Below are 18,765 nucleotides of genomic sequence, written 5' to 3' on the forward strand. Positions count from 1 at the left end.
GGTGACTGTGCTGGCCACTCCATGTTTTTAAGCTTACCATCTTGTTTTTTTTTGCTAAGGTAGTTCTGACATAGCTTGGACTTATGTTTTGGGTCATTATCTTGCTGTAGGATGAACCCCTGACCAACTAGGCGCATACCAGAGGGTACTGCATGGCGCTGCAAAATGCTGTGGTAGCCGTTTTGGTTCAGGGGGCCTTTCACTCTGTACAAATCACCGACCCTGGATCCAGCAAAACAGACCATCACGCTTCCTCCTCCATGTTTGACAGTTGATGTCACACACTGAGGAACCATCCTTTCGCCTACTCGACAGCGTACAAAAATCCTGCATGATGAACCGAAGATTTCAAATTTTGATTCATCAGTCCATAGCACCTTCTTCCAGTCTTCAGTAGTCCATTGGCAGTGTTTCTTGGCCCAGACAAGCCTCTTTTTCTTATTCTGACGTCTTAGCAATGGCTTTCTTGCTGCAACTCGACCTATCAAACCTGCAGCTGGAAGTCTTCTCTTTACAGATGAAACTGAGACTTGCTTATTACGACCACTATTAAGCTGTGCTTGAAGCTGTTGTCCTGTGAGCCGTCTATCACGCAAGCTGTTGACTCTCAGAAACTTGTCTTCTGATTCTGTTGTGGCTTTGGGTCTGCCAGACCTCTTCCTGTCAGAGTTTCCCCCGGTTTCTAAGTGCCTTTTGATGGTGAAGAATACTGTCCTCACGGACACCTTGACTTTCTTCGCAATTTCTCTGTAGGAAAGACCAACATTCTTAAGTGTTTTTCTTATGATGGTCTTTCTCTCTTCCATTGTTAATTGCCTTTTCCCCACCATTTTTATAGCAACACACTACTTTCTGCAGTACAATACTGTTCAAATAATGCTCACGAGGGTACGGTACCACAGTGTGTTCCAACAATACTTTTATACAAACAGAAGGGGTTGTAAGTAATCCAGACAAGTTGGAACACCTGTGGGAATTGGTAGCACCAACTTTCAAAGCTTGATCAACCTCCATTGCTGCAGAACAGCTTTATGTTGTTTACCCATTTCTTGTTCCCTGAAAAAGGCCTTTTTGTAAAATTCTGAAATGTACATTATTGTTCAGTTTTGGGTAACCTTACTTTTTTTTTTAACCTCAGGCATTTCACCACTTACCTTTGTACCATTTCAAGCTATTCATTGGACTTGAACTGCTAAAATAAAAAACTAGAAAAATTGGGGTGTTTTAAAACTTTTGACTAGTAGTGTATATAACATACTTTATTAAACATTACTTTTACTTACAGGCAATGTCCGTCTGATGGTCGGTTGACACTTTTTGTCCAGGCTGCAATATCTCAACTACTGATGGTTACTTAAGTAAGATGGTTAACATGGAAAACCGTTTACCTACGTATGTAATATAAGCATTTTAGCATTGTCTGAGAGAGGAAACTTAGTGCTGAAGGTTGTAGCAAATTAACCATTAGTCATCTGTATTCATTCTTTTTATATACTGAGTCAACAACTGCCCCCTGTTAGCGTGGACCCTGGCCAGAGCTACAGGTCATTTGGCAGAACTTTAACTAGACTAATAATTTGTTTCATTTTCTTTGTCCGCACACAAACATCATTACTAATTACAACAGTGTGCAAAAATAATTGTCCCTTAAACATTATGACAGAAAATATCAAGAGAGAAATGCCCCCATATTGCTATTCCATATTGAAATATAATTCGAGACAATGCATTTATAGTCATACATTCCACAAACCAGAATAATGCAAACAAGTGCCTGAGTGTTAAAAAGGAAACCAAACAACAAAGGAGAGATTTTAATTCACATCAAGTCACGCTTCCAGATAGTCAATACAGCAGCCAAACAGGCAATGCGATAGTGTTCAAAGGTACAAAATGTTGTCCAGAAGAAAGACTGACTCATAGCATAATCTTAGAGCATACACAGTTGTGTGTTGTTGTTGTTTTTTTTTTTAAATAAAGAAAACCGTATCAAACATGAGGCAAAGTCATCTCATGACAAAACCAAAAACACGCATGCAGTTTTTTTTGTTATTTCATAATATTGAGCTTGCATACAAAGGCAGACAGATTACAAAATCATAATCACATATCGGTTGTATTTGTGAGAGAGAGAGAGAGAGAGAGAGAGAGAGAGAGAGAGAGAGAGAGAGATCACTGTTGTGTCAAGGATTATATTGAGAAGCCAACCAGGTTTCACAGCCAGTTTGTGCATCACAAATCAATGTGGCTGAAGAGGCTGTTAAATAAAATAAACGGAGAAGTGATGGCAGATGTACTGCATTTAAACATTTAATTCCCCAGCTTTGAAGATGTGATACCATTTGTCAAAATCTAATTTTCTTCAGAATGAATAGAATGTAGTGTGAAAGCAATGTAATAGTTCTAATAACACTGTCAACAATAAAACTAGGGGTTAAAAGGGTCAAATAATATAAGAAATGGACATTAGGGCTGTTCGTCACAATCCACCAGCTGGAATTAGTGCGTTTTAAAAGGATGCGATTATAAAAACAGTCACGCTGACACAATCAACATGCTCCTAAAAACAAACAGGCCCGGCCTATCACTTACAGTAACGTGAAGTAATGATAAAAAGCTGTTAGCTGAATTGCAAGCCTGACAGGAATCCTGAACGTTACGTAAGGACTATTTGTATGGCATATTCTGTGTTACCAGTCAGTGCACGGTGGAAATTTCCAAGAAAGGTGGGTGTGGGGGAGGGGGCATGCAGAAAAGGTCATACTGTGGGATCAAACTCATAAAATTACAAATACATGGCATGCATCCCAGACTACTGATCCACTGGTAGGTTTCCAGGGCTGCACAGGGACTCGTGGTATCAATTCCTAACATAAAATATTAAAAGAAAGAAAAAATCTCAATAATTCAACAGGCTAGAAGGAGTTAAAGTAAAAGTTGTATATCTGACTTGAGTGATCTGGTATAGTTTGCTCCTGGGCTGTGAGTTCAACCTTCTCCATTCCCAGATACGTGTGCCCAAATACAGAGTTTGAGACATGAACAATATCAACAACACAGAGCGCTAAGCTGTACATTCTCAGAGGATTTACTGCAGAATAGAAGGGGTTAAACATGTACATTCTGTTCGATATATTTATAGTGGAGCTGCTTACATTGAAAAAAGAAACCCTCAACAGATGCAACAACATAGTAACAATATACATACACGGCTAGTATATCAAAAATTCTGCCCTTCTCACCCCGGCCCATCTTAGCAAAGCTTGCATTGCACGACCGAACAATCGCAGTGACTTCAGCATAGGGTGTGTACACCCTTTCAGCAGCAAACTTGAACTTCAGCAACAATAGGCTGTTGTAAACAATACATGCTTTTGAATAATTTTTTTGAATTAGTCGTAAACTTTACGTTTTTAAAATTCTGCCCTTTTGACAAACAGCAGGTACATTTTTCAGCCACATTACAGTTGAAAATGCTGCCGGTGAGTTTTTTGTGGAAACTCATTTTTCTGTAGTGTAAACAATAAGACACACACACACACACACACACACACACACACACACACACACACACACACACACACACACACATAGAGCTGCCCAATCATGTGGTGGTGTTGTGGTTTGACAAGTGATTTTCACCGGGCGGGTCAGCCACTGAACTTCATTCTGTTGTTGATTACAGCTGCTCTCTATCAAGTAGGCTCTCTACCTTCCACACAGTAAAGCAAGGCTGTGTAATCAGTGTGCAGTGAATGTTTCCACCTCTGTGCTGAAAGTATCCACAGATCATCTGAATCATCAGGTGCATATAAGATCTACTTTTAAATTCATAACCCTCTTCACGACCTGACTAATCAGATTCAATGCCGCTATTACACGGTTATACTTTTATTGCACGTATTGACACATCTTACCCTTGAAATCTAAACCGCTGTTCTATAAAGCATTGACTGTAAAAATCACTTTTGACCACACACAGAAGGTCAGCTGATTGATAACCGCACTGTGGCCTTGTACCTGTGATTCATCGCCAATTTTAATGGAATTTCTAAGTGCATATCTTATTTAGCTTCCTGATGCTTTAGCACTGTAAATAAAAAAACTGCTATTTTGAGGTCTGAATGGATGAAACACACAGGGAGCCTTGACCCCAGGATTACAATAAAACTAGGCAGCTCTATAGATTAGGGGTTGCACTGAAACATCAGTGAGTAATCCAGGTAGGTTGTGCTATAACCCCTAGCATTGTCTCATATTGATTAGGCTATACAGAAACACATGGGATCAGTGTTTTTAACGTCTTGAATTCTTCCTGTAAGTAGACTTGAGGAGGCAAAGTTGTTTTTTGTACTACACTGGTTTTCTTATTGGACATTTGTTAACCGGTCATCCTGCCAATTTACAGATGAGCATCAGTCGTTGTAAAATCCTTTTTAGCAGACATAATGGCTTTCAACTGCCAACATGTGTCTCCTTATAACCATTAGGAATTAAATTGATGGATTGTTTAGTGTTGTTGGTATGGTTATTGTAATTTTTTCTCTTCAGCAAACTGCACTACAGTTTACTTGGAAGAGGACTGAAGGCCTGAGTATATTTCAGTGTCTGAGAAAAGAGAAAGTAGGGTCTCAGAACTTTTTTGAATGCTGTTTTCAGTCTGAAAGCCTGAGGCAACATGGTCATGGTTAAATTATGTCACGTTAATTGTTGGTAGGAAATGAGAAGTGAACGGCAGCATGTCAAAGTCAAATCTTTTGCTGATCCATCCAACCACCCTGACCTTCTCCTTCTGTGGACTCTATAAAGTATTTTATATTAATTAATAATAATAATAATAATAATAATAATAATAATAATAATAATAATTTGTATTATTTATACTAAGACTTTCTTTCTTAACTTATGTTACTTGGAGGACAGTCTCGGTCAGACAGCAACTTGCACGATTTAATTAGTTTGAAGCATACGGAGGCTTTAACTTGTACAGTATTTTAAGGAAGTTATGACATTGTTCTCACCTGGCTGAATGATTAAAAGTAAAGGATAAATTCTCCAGATTTCGTTGTGTTGGAACTGCTTACGTGGTCGTGAACGACAACTGGACCTTCGCTACCCAACAGTTTTAAAATTATAATAAAGTGCAACATCTTCAGTTATCGACTTCATCTAAACATTTCTGTATACTCGCAACAATGTAAAATGTTGCTACATCCTTTATTAGATTCTCCACTCTTACTGTACCACCAAGGTGACTGTATGAAGGCTTCGTTTGTGCTGTTTCAGGGACTGGTGAATCACTGGTAAATCATTTTAGCAGCTGTAAAAGATCTCATCAAATAGAAAGCATTTGCTCCTTTTTTTTCTTCAATGATCAAACACGAAATCCGAATTATGAAGCTTAAAATCCAACACTACAATCCCCTTGATTTATTTAGTTGATTGAATTTTCCTTGAAAAAGAAATGAGCAGCCATGCAACCCCTATTGTACATGTGAACACAAATATAAGGATATTGTTAACTGAGCCCTGTTGAGAGGAAATGTATTCCCAAAGAGGTGTCACAGGTCGCTGTGGCCAACATGAGGAAAATCCAGAGACAAAAAGCTGGGAGGAGGAGTATGGAAAATGAAGGCAGGAGTCCTATCTTGTGCAGCCAGCGGGGGACGGGGGCCAACAGGTTGGACGACAGGATTTGGGTCTTCAGTCATTTAATGAACCAGGTAATTCATTGGTCAACGTGTGCCAGCGCTCAATTTTCTTGTCCTTGTTTTTAAGGCAGTCAAACCAGTGTTTGAGCCTCTCTCCGTTTGCATTGATACCCAGAGAAACACCACCTGAAAGAAGGCACAAGGAGAATATCTTATGCTGCATTCTTAGCAAAACCTGTAGGAGATTCGCACACAAATGTGTCCCATTATAAACTAGTAGAATGATAACCATCATAGTGTTTTAAGATGTTTTGCTCATGAACTCCTGATAATGTTAGGAGAATAAGGTCCTGACATTATCCAGAGTTTCCCTTTCACACATGTAGCACACAACCGGAGTTTGTCCGTGTCGGACGCATTTTCACCTACTGGAAATACTTTGTTTGGTTTAGGCGAGATATGGAGCCTGGTTAGAGCGTGCAGGAGATGAAATTTGTCCTTTCTACAATGCTAATCAGTTCTTAATATTGTGGCTAAACAATCTGCTACTGATATTTAACTTCTTTCCCAAAATGTATTAATTAGCTTGATTCTAAATGGGATAAAAGCTTTTACTGCAACATGCCTAAATTTATATTAGTACCCAATGGCAGACCAGCCAGTTCCCAGCATGGCTCAGTGCTTGTTTGTTTCCCAGCCTCCAGCCTTAAAGAAGCCTAGGCAGATGGCAGACTCAGGTGGACAGAAGGCGAGTGGTGCTGCTGATGCTGATGAATATCTGTCGAGTTATTTTAGCTCGACAGATATTGTCGTCATCTCTGGAAGCAGAGCTGGTTCACTTTTGCTTACCTATGAAATCGTTGGACTTTCCGATGTCGTAGTCCCACACTGTCACCTCCAAGGTCTTTTTGGTGAGGTCTGCATATTTTATGTCGTAACAGAACTCCTACAGAAAATGGCAGAAAATAAGAGCTCCTCTCTTCAGAATGATCACATACACATACACAACACATTGGTTCAGATCTCCACAAAGTATAAAGCCAAAGATTTGGATTTAAACATGTTGAATAAGACAATTTAAACACTCTTTTGCATGACGTTGGGTTTGCATAATTATCATTACAAACCTGAATGCAATTGACATTTGTTTCATTTTGTGGTGAAGTGATTCACATAATTCTGAGCGCATCATTAAGTTTAAAGTCTTTTTTCGTGTCTAAAGTATTATGCAGGTTACGGTTGGTGCAGTAGTTGCCTTTTCTCACTCTCAGGGACTCATTCACTACAGATTATACAGACTGAACAGACACTCAGTCAGTCCTATTAGTTCAGGACTCTTAAATAAACCCAATAAATGTACTACACGTGTCAAAAGTATCTTAATTGGAGCACAGAGGAGTGAAATGTAAAATGCATACTGGGGTACTTTTAACAGAATGGCAATATAATCAAAGTCCACTACACGAGTAAGCATTTTCTGATATTAACTTGCACTGTGTGAAGCAAAATCATTTATTCTGCATTTTAATCTGTAGTTCAATAAGGGTTGCTGCTCCACCTTAATGAAAATCAATGCCTTGATACGGAGGAAGACCCCATTGATCTTCTGACAGAAAGGCCAAGAGGCGATGGAAGGATATGGACGCTAAAAATGTCAGAGGAAATGTCAAGCCGCTGGCCTGCGTGTAAGTGTTTGGCCAGAGTCGTCCCCTCGTACACAGGCGGGTACTTTAGAGCCAAGCTGCCCTGTGCCATGATGCACTGAAAACCTGGCTGGGACCTCAGGGAGTTCAGCAATGCATTTCACAGTATTTACAATGCCATTTTGGTAACCGAGGAGTCGACTGATGAAAATAAGGGCTGATTACTAGCAGACACTGAGCAACGTTGACATCAATTTGGAGTTGTTTCTGCCCAACTGGCAAATGTAAGTCCAAAATCCAGTTGCCTTTGAGCTCTGATTTGGTCTCCACTAACTCCTGAGTAAAACAGCTGGCTCTTTAGCTGCTAAATGCGCCAATAAGTTCTCCAGCAAGGCACCAACTTTGTCTGTCTGCAAATGGTGCTGACCTACACGTAGTAATTTTTCCCATTGTTGATACAAAAATATGGATTGGTGCAGATTTAAAGCTCCTGTAAACTTATTTTCAAAGCCTGTTTTTTTTCTGTATAAGATAAAATATTCATGACTAAATAAGCAACAATCAGTGAAAGTTTAGGTATTATTCAGTAAAAGTTTAAGAAAACCCCCTACATCTGTCATCACGTTTTGATTCAAATGCCTTTAGAGAAATGATGGCGATAACAGCAGTGGATGACAAGAAGACCTCATTTAAACATGTTGTCAAAGCCGTTCACAATCGCCCAATCTTTAGTTGGGATTCATAAAACAAAGATCTCCAATGGATGAGAGAAGATATGAAGTTAGATAAAGTATCAAAAGACAGCTGAGCTATGTCTTTGGCTTGACTGCTGCTCTCTCAAAAAGTCATCTTGTAATGAATTTAGAAGAAATGTGCCTCTATTTTCGATCTGACAGCCTTGCCCACTCAGAATGGCTTTTGTGGTTCCCGGGGTCATGGAGGTTGTTCAGCACATAAAAGCACCGGACAAACACTCGATGGGAAAAGAAAAATGGGAAAGTAAAATAAAACGACATTGGAGCTGCAAGGTTTTAGCGCAATAGTGGATTATACCTCGTTGAACTCTGGATTGAGGGTCTTCTTCTTCACAGCAGTCTTGTGCTTTGACTTTTTGTTCTCGTCAGGCTTCAGGTACCTGTAGGGGAGCAGAGCAAGGAGGGAAGACTCAAAACCTCAAAGCTTTTTACAGCAAGGAGAAAATACTACAAACCCCTGCAGATTCTTTTATTAAATGCCTACATGCTGCTGATGTATTATTTGAAACTCTCGTCAACTATGTAAATCCTCATATACTGTGTGCGCGCACACACACACACACACACACACACACACACACACACACACACACACACACACACACACACACACACACACACACAGTGAAAGCATCGTTCAGCTGTTATTGTGTTCTGTCCTGCAGAGGGTGCTGTGGTACTGCCCTACAGCCAACCACACAGCTGCATTACGTTACACACACTACATTACTACATTATCTGACTTTAAAATAATCTACCTGTGCTTTTATTGAAGACATTTTTTTTCCCAGTAGGTTATACATATATACTGTTGTGTCTTCACCTCACGATCGATGTCCAACACATGGTAAGATTAATAAGATATCATCGTAGTGCTTTTTTGATAAGATTTCAGAGGTGAAGACACCTTTCCTCATAACAATAACACATTTCAGAAGGCAGTCGATACTCCTGCTGCATCACATCGTTGTGTAGTTTCTTTAAATCATAAATCTCACAAAATATTAGAAACATCTCCCGGTATAATACAATTTAACAGCACCACAAACCACAGCCTCCAAAATGACCATACAGTTAAACCTGAACATTATGACCTTCATGATGGTAGGAAATAATGCAGGGCTGTGCTTTAACAGTGGTGGAAATGTAACTTTACTCTAGTACTTAAAGCTATATTGCATAGTTTCTGTCGCCCCCCATGAGGAATTCTAAGTAATGACAGCAACACTATCGGCGCATCAACATGATGCAAGCCTTTGGTGATCGCACACCACCCCCACCACAGGTTGTACTAGAAACCTTGCGTAGTAGTGATGTTGTCTACCTCTGTCCATTTGGCAAAGAACAGTTTTGGGCAATAATGCTTATTCTGATGGTGCTATATTTCAATCCAGTAAGCATTTACAGTAGCTCGTCACATCCCTTTTTCCTTTTACGTGCTCACTGCATCCACACATACTTCAATTTCCCAAGGTAACACAGAGACTTAAATGGATGGTAAATGGGTTATTGTTTACAAACTTATCCCAGGGGGAGTGGGGGCTGAAATCGTTGTTGATGAGAATATTGCAGGTAACCTGATTGTTGTCATGTAATGGACTACTGACCCCCCCCCCCAGGCAAAACGAGCTACAGTAAGAGTGAAAAATGGAATGCTAACAATGCTATTGTGCCAATCAATGATTTCAAGTGTTATTTCACTCTGTAAATTGCTGAAATGTTGCTGCAGTACTGTGATTAATATGTTTTTGTTCAGCAGCTGTGCAAAACTAAACACTTATTCTTAAAGATACCTTTTTTAAGCTTAATGAAATACACTTGTCATTGACTGAAGAGCCATTAAGGAGGATTTATTTCTCATACTCCACTACCTTGTTGGATATTACTGACACAATAGAGTAAACCATTTACTGTTCAGGTGACTTGATGCATCAGATAGACTCTTGCTAGACATCTACTGGTGAAAGGGGAGATAAATAATGCAGCCCTGTCTATCTGGCAAAGTATACATTTCCTTTATTCCCTCTGACATGAGCTCGTCCATAAATCTATTATCTGCCCGTATGTCCTTCAAGCTTCACAGAGATTTTCTCAACCTCAAACTGTAGGAAAATTGTTGCCAGCCCCTCTTCTCTGATACGAGTCATGCTTTTGTTCCCAAGGTGTGCACAGCAGAGTCGGAAATTAATTGCACTTTCATTGCTCAGACAGATGAAAGGCTTGGGAAATGTTCAGGTGTGATAAATAGGACTCTCCTTCAAATTGCAGCCCTGCAGATGGCCTCTCGTGCTGTGTGTCTCTCATGCAGCTGATAATCACAGGTAGTCCACCTCCTTTCTGCTAAAACATCAGCACTGCCGGCTAATCCATTTCAGCGCTTCTACTGTGCGTTGTACATCCACTAAAAATAGCATTATTAGGACGAACATCCGGTGTTTTGCCGAGAAATGTTTGGAGGAACGGAAGTAATCAATTGACAGGCGGCTTTACATGAATTCAGATCATTTACTTAAGTAAAAATACTAATACCGCACTGTAAAAATACTGTTACAATTAAAAGTCCTGCATTAGAAATGTTACTTAAGTAAAAGTATGTAAGTATCATCAGGAAAATGTACTTGTTTAATCTGCTAATCATTTCAGTTGGACTTGTAGGCTATTATATTGTTGCGTAGTTTAATTTATAATAAAACATTGTATTTTATAAACTAAATGTGTTTTGTGTGCAAAAATCTTAATTTGTAAAGTAACTAGTAACTAAAGCTGTCAGAAGCTCAATGTTGTTTTTGCCCCCAACTGCTCCTTCCAGGCAGTGCTGCAAGTAGAAAATGGCATGAAAAGACTTGAGTAAAGTACAAGTACCTCAAATTTGTACTTAAGTACAGTACTTGAGTAAATGTACTTAGTTACATTCCACCACTGTGTTTCATAATATATAAATTCGGATTTTATGGCTTTAGGATGGCGATGACAGTTTGTCTCCTTAGACAACCATCCTAAAGCCCTAAAATCCAAACACTGACAATTATCTAGACAATAATATTTGGTATCAATATTCATGAAGCCTAGAGGCCGATTCTTAATGGGATTTTTGACCTGCTGACTTATTGTACAGTCTTATTATTATGGACAGAAATGTTGGCCAAAATAAGGTCCAAGTTTTGAATAAACCAGAATTATCCTTTTTAGGTCGTATCAGAAAGTGGTATGAAAACACACCACTTGAATTTGTGGACCATAGGTTATGCTCTTAACTTATTATGTTATGGCTCCAGTTTCAGTTTTGATGTGTTTGCATACTGACGTTTTGACGTAGGGGTCGGAGAAGCCGTTGGCGTCCATGGCGGCGAGGTGAGCGCAGCGTATGATGCCTACTACCAGGCATGACTTCTGGGTGTTGTACTTAAGAGAAATCATGATGCGCCCTCGTTCCTCCAGGGACTTGTCTTCTGTCTTGTTGACCTGCAGCAGTAAAAATTATGAGAATTACAAATAATAACCAGCTTTTGTTACAAAGTCCAGCCCATGCAGGTATAAATACTTCTGAGTGGCTGCCAGCCAGAGTTCTCCCTCATGCCCAGCATCATTTGCAATTTGTTTCTTAGTTCTGGCTTCATCATCATTTGATTAAACCAAAGCATGAATTTCCAAAATGCCATTTATTCATATAAACAACAAAATCATTACCTAAAAATGTTCTCACTCAGTCATTTAATTCAGTATTTTTTATTTTTATATATTTATTGTCCTGTTAAGCATTTTGTGAAAGTAAGTTGATGTCATAAAAAGTCTTCAGCAGCTTCTTGACAGTTGTTTGTTCTGAAAATCAGCCAAACACTGATTGGCTGATTGATGTCGCCTCGGTTGTAGATGGTGAGTTAATAGTCTCATCAAAAGTAATTTGCCATGTTCTCTAGAGACAAGATAAACATCTAAACTGACACATTCCTAATACCACAGCAGGCCCAGGAGAACCAAACCAATAAATTCAAACCTCTGTGTCTGTTGGGCTGAGTTGATATTAAAGGTGATGTGGCCATGGCTCAATTTAAAACATGACTGAACACTGAAATAATTGATTTTAACAAACAGAGGAGTGTTGTAAAATTAAAGTAATTTATAAATTGTGTAAAATGAATAAGTAATAATAAATAATTCCCCCATTTTAAGCTTGCAATTCTACTTCCAGCCTTGAAACTCAAGCCTGTTTCCCTGCCCGAGACCAACCATCTGATCAACCATCAGTCAGTTGAGTCAGTCTTACTTAATAGTTAGTGCTTTGTCTTTTACTGCATTCTTTCACCTCAGAGAAAAAAAATACATATTCGGGCGAATTCCATCTTACAGAAAAGCAAGAAAGATCTATTATTTAAGTTTTTTTCACTGCTATGCCCAATGACTTAGAAATGCAATTTACTAGAAACACTCCTGCAGCTGCTGATTGCGTGAATATGCACTGGGTTTTACTGTACATCAGCATTTATTTTTAACCACATATACAGTTAAAGACCATTCATATCAGCAGAGCAAATGCACAGAGGCTTAACAACTTCAAGCTTATAAGCGCTACTGGAAAGTGCATGGACCAGTGGAAATGTGGGAATTTGGACTGTGAGTTCTTTCAATTTGGTGTGTGCCATTTCAAATTGATATTCATTAGTTTTTGTCTGTCTCCTTTATAAAAAAGTACTTCCCACCAGAGCCAAACCATAAAGGTAGACTTAAGAGACATGTAGTTCCAGAAAACGTAGTTGAAATTATTGTTTCTTGACAGTACTTAAAAAAATACCATTAATGAATCCTTCAGTGATAACAACTTCCTGTTGTATGTTAGGATGTATGGTAGCAGCTACTGTCTCAAAGTTCTCCATTTTGTTCTCTTTGGTGGCACCGGCACCTATAGCATTTGGCAGCTAAGAGGCAGATATTTCCCTCAGCAGTTGGTAGAGACCAAAAACAGAGCTAAAAGAGAGAGAATAATGGACCTACATTCTTCCAAATGAATCGTAATGCTGCTCTGTAACTGCTGGATGTGTAAATAAGCAAATGGGTGCCAATAAGTTCCCCATATCAACTTAAAAGGTGTTATGACAGTGTGGTGATCACAAAATCTTTCTGGTGCCCCAAGTAGCTAAAAAACTGTTATTGCAGGGTTAACTTTTACAACCTTGTACAACCCAGATGAAAAAATACACTTCTCTAATAAAGAAGAAAAATAAAAAATAAAAGCATTTTTAACTAGATGTAAATCAGAATTGTTGGGTCTTTGTAAATTATATTGTGGTCCTACTCTAAGTGTCCTGCGATTACTTCTGTTATGATTTGACACTATAAATAAAATTGAATTAAAATAATTATGCCAAAAAAGTCTGGATGGCATGAAAGGACAGCTCTGATTTAGTCTGCTGAAAGCTGCTGTTTTAAATAATTATGCCCTCACTAGGCTCCAAGTAGTGCTACCAACAGTATAAGAATAATAAATTGAGAAAGAAAAACAGACCCAAAGTCTCTGCAGACTGAGACTTCTGTCTCCACCAGTCTTGTGTGTTGGAGACAGTGCTCAACAATCTGTCCAGCAGTGTCCACAGCAGGATACTAATGAGATATCTCCAGGGAACTGACTCTCTCTACATGAATCGCAGATGACTTTTACAAGACGTCTCACTGGACTTGTGGGCTCGGCATCCATTTCATCTGGCATGCCAACATGTTTCGGCCGCCGCCTCGGTTAACTGTCAAATCCATTTAGTCCTGTCTCTTCTTCTACAGTTTATCCGGGTTTAGGACATCCCACTGTTGTCTCTGCCTGTCTTTCTTCTTTTAACAAGAAACACTCGATGGGAGGTATGTGACAAACCGAGATGTCAGGAAAGAAAGCGAGGGAGGAAGAACAGACCTCAGGTTTCCTGGATGGTATCGAGGTCGGCATACTTGCAAGTGCAAACGTCTTTACAACACTCTGTGTCTTCTTTTCTATTTAACACTCACAGATCATCCATTTAGCTTGACTGGCCTGCCTTCTCTAACAAATACACTGATAGATAACAACTTATACACTTAATGCCACAATAATCACAAATACAAACACACAAATTGTCTGCAACTACACTGTGGGAAATAAACATTTTAGATTTAAAGCTTATCACATTAGTCTGAGGGATTTTGGCTGAGAGACAGAAGATCAAAGAGTCATATTATGAAAGGGTCATGTTTTCCTGACAAATGGTTAGGAGACTGCAATGGGGGCAGTCTGAGGATTGCAACTATTGTCCTTTTGATGACTTAAAGATATGGAGCTCAGCGTACATTCTTTCAGGAAGACTTCAAATAACTTCAATCACCGCCTTCTCTCCCTAAAACAAATCAGCTGTTTAGAAGCGTTCACCTTCTAGTTAAACCAATCAGAATCGGCCATGAATTTCACGAGCCAATCACTGCATTACATCCCTGCTTTAAATCTGGTTCTCTCCCTCCTGTCAGCTTGTCTTTTCAGGCAAAGCGTGCAACCCTCCTCCTCCCTTTCCCCCTCTAGTCATCGTCACTCGTGGCACCCTGGGTCTTCCTCCGGCAAACGGCTCCGTCGACTCCTTCGGTCTGGTCTTCGGGCTCCTTCACCGCTACCACCAGTGTCTAGACTCCATCAGGGGGATATGTCCTGTTTTCCTACCCCTTTTTAAAAAAAAAAAATTTCACAACGATGGAGTCTAATCTCCAAAGACTCTGTACGTTTCATTATGCATATTGTATAATAAACGTTTGCATATCTGCAACAAAGTCTCTCCTGATTGAAATGTATATAAGAACAGCTACTCTTAAGGGACAGGAGAGAACACTTCAAGTCTTGTTCCCGTGTGCACGTATTAAAGAATTTGATTCGTCACACCAGCAACTGTACTTTTTAAGAGAACAAGACAAATTTCTACAACACGGCCTCTGCTCTTCATAGACTTCGTCTGCTCTCTTTCTCTGCTTCTATAAGCCTCCTTTTCCTCTTTCCATCCATCTGGTCAAACATAAAATCTACTTATATAAACAAACGCACTGCTGTGCAGTAGTGTTTGCTCAAAATTTTACAGCTAATTGTACTAGTGCCTCGGGGAAAACTCAATTAACATTGGCTAGAGGATGTCCATTAATTGAATTTAGCGCACAGTATAACCGGACACCTCCGACGTGACTGTCTGAACATCATTCTAAATGAATGTAGCTGCAGAGCAAAATAATCAAGTGAGATATACATCGCTCGCTCTGCCTGCTTCTTTGTTATTCTGAACTCCACTGGCTGGCAACAAAGCAGCACAAAGGTAGCAACCCAGCACAATAATATTCCAAGTGTATTGACTGGGTTCCAGGTAATACTCAGTCCCTTTGGGGTTACCAGGGAAACCGAGATATTACCAGGAAAAAGATCAGATGATATCCCAGGATAATGGGGAGTTTTCCTTTGACTGGGCAGGGTTGCTGAGCCAGTAATCTATTCCAATTTCTTAAAATAGTTAAGTGGACAACCTGTAATTAACTGCCACACATGTCTCCCTCTTTGCCTATCTCCTGACATGCTCAGAAAAGTACAGGTCTTTTTCTGTGTCACATGTCATTTGCAAACTTCTTTTGAAAAAATGCGTAGGCAGGTTAGAATATAATGCTGTAAAAGTGTGCAACAGGAAGCTGGGCCAAAACGCATCTCCTGCCAATGTCCTGGTCTGATCCCTCAGATCAACACCTCTCAGAGAACAGTGGGGTGCGCTGACTATTGTGCTGATGCAAGAGAAGAGACCATGGCTTACAGGGCACTGGCATTCAGTCTGCACACTCAAAAACATATTCCACGCAGAGAGGATAGAGAAAGCAGTGCTGATAACAGAGGAGTTAAAATCAGATATAAGATAACCTGGTGCTCAGAGGTTTAACTAGGAATGTTTGGCTCCCTAAAAGATTATTGCTCTAGTTCCTTCTCTTTTTTTCATATAAAAACTTTTAAACTTAAAGACAATAACGCAGCATTTAATTATTTTAACAGCGCATTAGTAAAATGCGTGCGCAATACTATGCTTGTTAAACACAGAGGGACGTGTAGCAGCACACACACATGCAAAAGATTAAAAATAAAAATATTACAATGTGAAATAGTATTATCGTGTATATCTATATATTTTATATTACATGTTATTATGGTTACTGGCGCTTTCATTTCACGCATGGGCAGATCAGTTTATCTCCTGAAAATCTCTCCTTCCTGCTTAGCAAATCCGCCATCATAATAGCAATGTGCCAAGGTACAAACGCATCTGGTTAAAGGGAATGGGAGATGACACTCTGATTGGTTTATTGCATGTTACGCCCAAAACAGAACTATGATTAATAGTACTAAGTACAACCCTTTTGAACCATGTGACTAGCTGTTAAACCTATTTGATTACTTAGGAGCTGATAAGCCAGATGTTTCCCTCTGGAGTTGGTGGAGACTAAAACATTCACCTGGTGGCCAGAAATACTGATGAATGCTATTATTGATTTGCAACTGCTGGATCTGAAAACAGGAAACTGTTTGCTAATAACTCTGCCACAAAAAACTTTATAAGCGGATAGTATGTCAATGTTGTGTTTACAGCTTTTTTCCACTGCCCTTAAGTGGCCAATTTTATTGCAGGTTTAATGTGCAAATAGCTTTATATTTTGCTCTGCTTGTGCAGTGAGAATAATTTGATCCCTCACTGGCTTCCCACTGTATTTAAATGGCCAAGGCACACCACAGCCAGGGACTGAACCCATGTCTCAAGACACGATTTTGACCTGATGGGGATGTTAGACAGAAGCTCAGTGATCATCAAAATAATTAGGTATCATCTCATCCCCCCAATCTCTGGGGATCATGAATGTCTATACTTTCACAGTTCACTCTTAGACTTCACCACTAATTGGGCCACAATCTTTTGTGTGCCTTCGCCAGCAATTCAGCACAGTAGCAACATTATTGCTAGTGCTGAGCTTCCAGGGCAGACAAATCAACAACATTGGTTACATGCACTGTAATGAGACAAAGTGCTATTCTAAAAAACGGAATTAAACCTGCCATTTCTCAAAATGGCAACATGGTGAGCGACAAATTTCTGGTCATCTCTTCAAGTTAAGCCTTTTATTGTCCAGCTGAGCTGAGGGAATAGAGAAATGTATTGCACAGAGACACTGATCTGAGATTCATTGCCAGATTAGGCTGCTGGCTCTTACACTGTTCAGGCCCTCTTGCTGTCTACTGGTGCCAATGCTAAGGGCAGATCCAGAGTTGAGTCTGGCAGACGCATCTATTAGAGAGAAATGGGTGAATGGTCACAATGTTTGCAAGAACACAGCTGCCTAGCTGCCTTGAGATTAGAACTGTATGTGAGCATATGTAGACTTTTCCTTGTTTTATGGTAACTATTTGTGAGAATGGAGGTGCTATCCTGAATGTGCCTGAGCATGTTTCAGTGTAAATTTCCCTCAGGTACAGGTTTGCTGCTCATTCATGGGTGCTTTAACTTTTATAAACTTTAGCAGCACTATAAAGTGTAATCTAAATTGATTAAAAATGGTATACATTTGGCAGAAAGGTTTTTAGACTTTTCGGCTATTCACTGTTTTCTGCATTTCTTTAACTGTATTTCAACTCGTGACAGGTCCATTCCACAAGTTTATAGGCTGACTGATTTATGTATGAGCTAGAAAGTCCAAATGCTCTACTGGCAGGCCAAAACCACCAATAAGACAGGCACTGCTAGCTGCTGGATGAGATGATTAAATGGTTGGTGCCCCAGCACAGCATCCACAACATCCTGTGTTGAGGCAGAACTCTTTAGCCACTACTTCAAGAGCAAGCAGAGCAGAAAGCGTCTTTCCTTGAGCTCTTTCTCCCTGTAACCAGCAGCTGTCATAGCTTAACTTTGCCTTGCAGTGTTGCTATGTGAAAATGGCCAAACTGTGCTTTATAGTCTCCGTTGCTTGTGTGAGACATATGACAGGGTGGTCCGACATAGCAAAGCAAGCGAACTGAGACAGAAACTGACAAAACAAACAATACAGCTACTGTAAAAGCCACTGCATGTTGGTCTGAGCTACCAGATCTACTAAAACCTCCTCCAGGGTTAGGATTACTGAAAGGGAATGCAATATAAGAATTACAGAGCAAATCTATCCACTCTTTGTTGTAGATAGCTGTTGAAAATATATTACCAATACTAGATTATGCAGATATTGTTGATCAGAATACCTCAGAAATAAATCTTCCTGCTCTTAATGTAGTTTGTAGTTTGTAGTTTGTTTTTTGTCAAGGTGTCCTTATACAACCATCACTGTTTTGTTTATGTATGAGTCAACATTTTCACTGGTTGCAATTTATTTTGAAATGCATTTTTTTATTTTTTTAAATATCCTTCTAACTTAAAACATGTTTTAATCCTATTACGGTCGTCCTATATTCTAAGGCACACTGAGTATCCATTTTTCTTCGTGCCTAGAATTTCTACATTTAAAGCTCCATGTTATTGGCACAAACCTGCTCAGTTCACTTAGATATATTCTATCTGTCTATCTAGTTTTACTTATATTCAAACAACTTTCTCTTGCTTCTAATTACACTTGAGATATGGAACCAATTGTATAGGTGCATGTAATTGTGCATATACTGTATAGGTATGTGTACATTTACTGTATGTATTTTGGCATTTTTAGGGGAGTCAG

The 18,765-nt window shown here is 39.5% G+C and overlaps 1 protein-coding gene across 2 annotated transcripts in view; it reads right to left on the reverse strand.

The window, feature by feature from the left end:
- Nucleotides 1-1,781: 1,781 nt before the first annotated feature.
- doc2b (double C2-like domains, beta) overlaps nucleotides 1,782-18,765 on the reverse strand; it is a 134,294-nt gene continuing 117,310 nt past the window's right edge. For both annotated transcript variants that reach the window (XM_039778629.1, XM_039778628.1), the window contains 4 exons: nucleotides 11,354-11,511; nucleotides 8,348-8,429; nucleotides 6,501-6,597; nucleotides 1,782-5,837 (listed from right to left, as the gene is read on the reverse strand). In XM_039778629.1, the coding sequence (XP_039634563.1) occupies nucleotides 5,704-5,837; nucleotides 6,501-6,597; nucleotides 8,348-8,429; nucleotides 11,354-11,511 (471 nt within the window). In that variant the 3' untranslated portion in view covers nucleotides 1,782-5,703. The remainder of the gene's footprint in view (nucleotides 5,838-6,500; nucleotides 6,598-8,347; nucleotides 8,430-11,353; nucleotides 11,512-18,765) is intronic.

The sequence above is a fragment of the Perca fluviatilis genome, chromosome 16 (assembly GCF_010015445.1).
Source record: "Perca fluviatilis chromosome 16, GENO_Pfluv_1.0, whole genome shotgun sequence".
NCBI classification, from domain to species: Eukaryota; Metazoa; Chordata; class Actinopteri; order Perciformes; family Percidae; genus Perca; species Perca fluviatilis.